Source organism: Blennius ocellaris, assembly GCF_963422515.1.
Source record: "Blennius ocellaris genome assembly, chromosome: 19".
Taxonomy (NCBI): Eukaryota; Metazoa; Chordata; class Actinopteri; order Blenniiformes; family Blenniidae; genus Blennius; species Blennius ocellaris.
The window spans coordinates 19,785,600-19,791,930 of record NC_137668.1 but is presented as its reverse complement, the minus strand read 5'-3'; the positions used below and the strand labels follow the sequence as shown (position 1 = coordinate 19,791,930).

Sequence of the window (6,331 nt, the reverse complement as noted above, 5' to 3'; positions counted from 1 at the left end):
ACGCTCCGGTTTGTGCCGCTTTGGGCCGCATTTTCAACCACGGGGGGATACAAAACTGCCTCAAACACCTATTCCTCGGCCTCCTCCTGACGTGCAAACCACCGCCGACGAAATGGGAAACTGTCAAGTAGGTGTCACTTTGATTTCCACCCTCTGAGATTTTACGCACGGACAGAAATAAAAGAGCGCATGCAACCGGCCGGGTTGCACTCTCGCGGAGACTCGGTTTCGAGTTGATAACAATCCACACACTCTTTAAGAATAACTACGGCGTATATCTATATGGGGGAATTTACTGTCAGCCTTATACAATAGGCGTTATAATGAAAAGAAAAATAATGTGAATTCGGGCTTTTACGCACGCCGCAGTCCATCGCTTCAAATCGTTATTACTGCGGTTCCGCAGCGTGAATGCTGAGCAATGGCAGCGGGTTGATAGTGAGCGGTGTTTCTTTAAGTGTGAGCGGATGAAAACGTCGCAGATGACACCGTGTGAGTGGCGTCGTGTCTGGGTTTACGCATCCGAGAAACGACCACTCCCCTGCGGTAGCCATCGCGGCTCCGTTACTCCGTACGTTACGTGAGAGAGATCCAGGAGGAGCACTGGCTGTGGCTGGAGGGGATGGGAGGGGGAGTCACATTCACTTATTATGGAAGGAGTGCTTGGATTGCTCTCAGTTACAAGTAGTAGTACTGTCAATAATCTAAAAAAGTACCTATAGTTAAAGGTACTACTTAATTAGTATACCACGTGAGCATTTTCAATTTTTGGGTGGGAATGAATTGAAAATATTCACAATACTGTTTTTCACTGGCAGCTATGTTATTTAAGTTTATTTCAGAAATACCTCATGTTACTCAAGTTGTCATTTTTGAAGTAACAAGTCACTTTTGAGTTTGCCTGTAATTAGTAATAATATTTAAACCCTTCATCTGGATTTTTTTTGTAGCAGAAACGTTTATTCTTGAGCTGCACAGTGATGAAGTTTTACACACTCGCCTCACAATGTGTTTCCGGTTTGATTCCAGGTTCAGGGGTCTTATTTGTGTAGAATTAATATGTACTTCCTGTACATGCTCTGGATCATATGCTTTCCTTACATAATCCAAATACTTGTGAATTAGGTCAATTGTTGCTGATGAATTTAATTGTATGTGATATACTTTGTTTGTCTGACAAAATGTATATTTTCTATTGAGAATTTAATTGAATTGAATCAAATGTCTTAGTTTTCATTACAAAGTTACTAATTTGTGTAGTTTGTTTTTTTTGTGTTTTTTTAAACAACATTGCTCCATTGATGAAAAGTGAGTGCTATTTGCTCCTCCTTTGTGGCTAGTAATGACACATCTTGATCGTGAGGATCCATTCACTCCCTCCCAGGGTCCACTGTTCACTGTGTGAGCTGCTGGCATTCATGCAGGCCCCTCTAAAGTTTGTTTAAAGACTCCGAGCCTGGAATTCCTCACCCGAAAGCATTGAACATTTCCCCTCCCCCATCCGCCAGCTGCTCCCTGCACTGCAATCACGAATCCCCATTTAAACAATGATCAGTGTGATATAATCATAGACTGTGTGTGATGAGAATCTGTGTTTAACTCTGTATTTACTGTACGTGACAACCCTATTCTTTCCCTTCAAGCCCACAATCTTTCCCTGCGAGGATTTTGATCCAATCGCTGACATCAAGGCCATCCGCAAAGCCTGTAAAGGGTTCGGTATGTTGGAGATATTATTGGAAAAAAAACCCCAAAGAAATCCTTCAGAATTTAAGCCATGTTCCTAAATAATATTGCCCCTATCTGTTCTATCTTTTCTGTTGTGTCTCTCTACTCAGGAACTGACGAGCAGGCGATCATCGACATCCTGGCGAACCGAAGCTCGTGTCAGCGTCAGGAAATTAAACAGGCCTACTTTGATAAGTATGACGACGTGAGTGTCATTCCGTCTCATTGTGATGTAAAACTTTTCATTAAAACTGCATTTCTTCCATGTTTCTGCTCTTTTCTAATGATTCAAATCTTATCCGGCGCGTGACAGGAGCTGGTGGACAAGCTGAAGAGTGAGCTGTCGGGAAACTTTGAGAAGGCCATCCTCGCCATGCTGGACCCGCCTGTCATCTACGCCGTGAAGGAGCTGAGGAGAGCCATGAAGGGAGCCGGCACAGACGAAGACGTGCTGGTGGAGATCCTCTGCACCTCCACCAACGCTGTACGAGGGTCTAATCGGTCACATAAACGTTCAGATATTATCGACTCTTTCAACATAAAATCAAACGATGATTCTTCCTCTTGCCAACAGGATGTCGCCATGTTCAAAGAATGCTACTTTCAGGGTAAGTCACTAAAACAAAGTAGAATGAACTGACTCTGCCGCAACACTTTTCCCCACTAACTTTCAGCATATGAGTATGACTCTTCGGTGTGTTGCAGTGGAGGAAATTGAAGTGACTCATAGTGTGACTTATGTCCTGATTCAATATAATGTACAGTCACACTGTGTTTAGTCGAGGCCCATCCTGTTGTGACTTCCTGTTCACTGCAGAATACCAGAGATGATTGATGGTTTATTTGTTTGTCGTGTCCAATGTTTTCTACCGAGAGAGCAAAATGTCTGCGTCAGCAAGAGATATTGAAAATGTAAGTGGGACGAGTTTGTCTGTTTCTTCAGCAATCAAATAGTTGAATTAATGTTAGGAAAATGTTTTGTAGCTGCTGACTGAGAAGTAATAATGGCACTTCATCTATTCTCCTGGTTATACTGTATTCCTTGGTGGTGTGGAACCATGGTGTAACAAATTGATGTTTACATTGATGAACGTCAGTATCAAAAAAATGTTTATGAGCTCAAAGGGCAAATCACTAATAATAATGTTGAATGATAGTGTAAAAAAGACCTAACAATTTAAAGGCTTATTGGACCTAAAGTCCTGATTGTAAACATATGAAGTGTGTGGGTCGGGTTGAAGGAGGAAGGGTGTCATCTGCTTTGGGCAAGAAGCTGCTTGTTGACGTTTCAATTCAATTTAGCTTTATTTATATAGCACCACATACAGCCCAGTCATTCAAAGGTGTTTTTAACAGATAGAAACCCAACTCATTCAAAGTGTGTATATCCTGTCAGAGGGCAGCAGGTGGAGAACTGGCGATATACAAGGATTGTTGGATCATTTTAAATATGGTTGCTTTCTTTGTAAATACCTCTGAGGATAAGAAGTGGTGTTTTGATGCTAACACACAGTTATTATGATCATCTGCGTTTATTGAGTGTCACAACTTTAAAAATAGAAAGTATGCCTTTTTTTAATCTTCTCTATCTCTCTTCTAGTGCACGAACGTGATCTTGAAGCAGACATCGAGGGCGACACGAGTGGTGATGTAAGAAACCTCCTCACGGCTCTATTGCAGGTAAGCGGCTCCAAATTTCTCCTTCGCTCGTGTAACTGAATTCCCTCTCATCTGTCCCTGGACTGAAATGGAGCTCCCTCTCTATCCCTCTCCCTCTCCCTCTCCCTCTCTCTCCCTCCACCCTGCCAAGTCCTGTAAAAACACTCGCTCACTCACACACGCACACACACAAACACACACACACACACTGGCCACAGTCCAGACAACCTCTCATTAGTGAAGCAGAGTCCAGATCCAGTTGCTCGAGTTGCTTGTGTCAGATCAAAAAAAAAAAAAAAAAAAAGGCCAAAAGTCATCAGAGTTCTCTTCTTTCCAGGGGGGCAGAGATGAGAGCTACGAGGTGGATGAAGAGCTGGCTGAACAAGATGCTACCGCTCTCTTTGAGGTGCAGTTCCAGATTTCAGTAGTTATGTGACTCACTCGTTATGATGTGGAGCAAGAGTAACATTGGTCGTGTCCATGCAGGCTGGTGAGGGCCAGTTCGGCACTGATGAGTCCACCTTCAGCTACGTCCTGGCCACCAGGAACTACCTGCAGCTCCAGGCCACCTTCAAGATATACGAGCAGGTGCAATCCGACGGGCCTGAGCTCATTTTCAACTGTATTTCACTCAGGATCACTAACAGACTCTCTCCAATCAGTGGCTGTGAAGCTTTCCAGAGACTCAGTTTGACTTTTTTTTTTTTTCTCCTTGCAGCTCTCGGGGACTGAAATACTGGACGCCATTGAAAGTGAAACTGGCGGGACACTGAAGAAATGTTACACGGCTCTCGGTTAGTGAAGCAGAACGTTCTGCATGTTAAATAGCTGTATCCCTGTGTACTCAATTAGTACGCTCGGAATGAAAGTGAAACAAAATAATTTTAGCATTGGAGGGAAATTAAACATCCTTTTGAAGTGTTGGAGGCAGGGAAAAAAATATCTAAACTGTTGTGAAACTAATATAGTTTTCCCTCATTCTTTAGTGAGAGCTGCCAAAAACCCGCAGCTCTACTTCGCCAGACGTCTGAACGCTGCGATGAAGGGAGCAGGCACTGACGATGACACCCTGATTCGCATCATTGTGTGTCGCTCTGAGGTAAATAAATATTCATGGGCGGAGTTTTCTGAGCAAAGTAAAGAATTGAGGACAACAATAAAGTCGATAGACAGCCACATCAGGCTGCACATCAGTATTTCAGCTCTGAAACAGGAACAACATAATCTGTGAAATATGTGTTATTATGTAAAGATTGATCATTTCGATAGTCCCTATGGAGCTCCTGAACTAATTTTGCATTAGTGTGTTTTTTTCTGAGTGACTGACTTTGTTCTAATGAGTTTGCATCAGATTGTGCTTAATATACTATTTCCTGTGAAAAACTAAAAACTTTTTGGAAATCAGTTTGTGGGACGCAAAATGTTATGATGCCCGTGTCTGCTGTATCAATAATTAATACAAACATTTTTGGAATCATTTCAATTTACTTCCACTCTTCCAGGTTTTCTGTCATAGGACATAAAGTATTTTCTTTCTTCTCTTTGTCCACAGTATGATTTGGAAACCATTAAGGACATGTACCTGGAGAAGTATGACGTGTCCCTGAAGGACGCTGTGAGGGACGAGTGCAGCGGAGACTATAAACGTCTCCTCCTGGCCATCTGTCACTGAGAGTCAGGACAACATTCATCCGTCTAACAAACTAACAGCACTCAGTTGGTATTATTTAGGGAGCAGGAGGGTGGTGAAGTCACAAAATAATGTACTTTTAGGTGTATTTTTCTGAACTTTTCCTCCAAAACTTTGACCGTAATTCTTTAATCTGAGAAGTCATCTGCAAGTCAGACTGTGCCTGTCGATTACTGCCTGTTTCCTCGGTCAATTTTAACCTCTTTCTTACCACATTTACCAGCGTTTACGTGGCGGTAAGTGATTTTTAACTACTATGGACGAAAAGCACCCAGTGTTCCGCATTTTAACTGGAGTCACACTGATGCATAAACACTGATCAGTGTTTTAGTGACATAAAAAAGGGGCATGTTTTAACTTCATTACGAACCTGCAGTTGCATTTACGAACATAAACCAGACAGTAGTGGTGTATTATTGCATTAATCTCTTTCTTTATGTTTTAGAATCTACTGTATTTGATCATCACCCTCCGTGCACCTGATCCAAACACTGTTGTACTTTACTGCTGTTATAATTAATGCAATCACTCCGTCTGCCTTGAATTTTGTGTTTCTGAATGGGACAAAAAAAAGTGGAAGTTTGTGCTGAAGGAATGTTTGCTGAAGGATATGCAAAGATACATAAATGGAACCTCTCCACAAGTAAGATTATATATTTTATTAGCTGCTTATTGAAAGAAATGAAGCTATATATTGATTTACAATACGTTGCCTTTTTTAATCCTATAAATATCAGACAAAACTTGAAAAATCCAAACACACTTCACCATGTTACTTATTTAAAATAATTTTAAACTAACACAGATGTTTAGATGTTTACTGATTTATTCAGGCCAGAGTTATTTTAGCATGTCAGCAGTCTAATGTCTAAGTTGTTTGTGTTTCTAAAATTGGCAGCTGGGATTTGTTATGCATTACGTCTTTTAAAGTGAAGTACAGTGCTTAAAATAATCACAACCGGAACATCAGTAGTTTACCTCTCTGTAGCCAAAGAATTGTACCTACTAAATAAAGTAACCAGTGTCATCATTGCGTTGTTGTGGTTTGCTGTTTACATGTTGAAATGTGACAGTGTCTCCTTACATTATTTCCTCTTTTTTAAATTACTGTTATTTATTATCCAAACTTGAAGTGATGACTACGGAGCCCCTCTGATGACATTGGTGAAAAAAATATTAAGGCGTGGGAACGAGATAAATAAGTCGTGGCCACGCGTTATTAAGGCGTGAGATATATGAGACGTGTCCTTTAAC

The 6,331-nt window shown here is 41.3% G+C and overlaps 1 protein-coding gene across 1 annotated transcript; it reads left to right on the top strand.

Annotated features, from left to right (window-relative positions):
- Positions 1-6,093, top strand: anxa13 (annexin A13). Its single transcript, XM_080515388.1, has 11 exons — positions 1-127; positions 1,644-1,719; positions 1,839-1,933; positions 2,042-2,212; positions 2,303-2,336; positions 3,329-3,408; positions 3,725-3,793; positions 3,874-3,975; positions 4,106-4,181; positions 4,374-4,486; positions 4,940-6,093. Exons 1-11 carry the CDS (start codon positions 113-115, stop codon positions 5,057-5,059), a joined length of 951 nt encoding a protein of 316 aa, XP_080371514.1. The 5' UTR covers positions 1-112; the 3' UTR covers positions 5,060-6,093.
- The last annotated feature ends 238 nt before the right edge of the window (positions 6,094-6,331 follow it).

Coding starts and splice junctions, on each gene's coding strand:
- anxa13 (XM_080515388.1), top strand. Junction 2,213..2,302: donor TCTGCACCTCCACCAACGCT/GTACGAGGGTCT, acceptor TCTTGCCAACAG/GATGTCGCCATGTTCAAAGA. Junction 3,409..3,724: donor TCCTCACGGCTCTATTGCAG/GTAAGCGGCTCC, acceptor TCTTCTTTCCAG/GGGGGCAGAGATGAGAGCTA.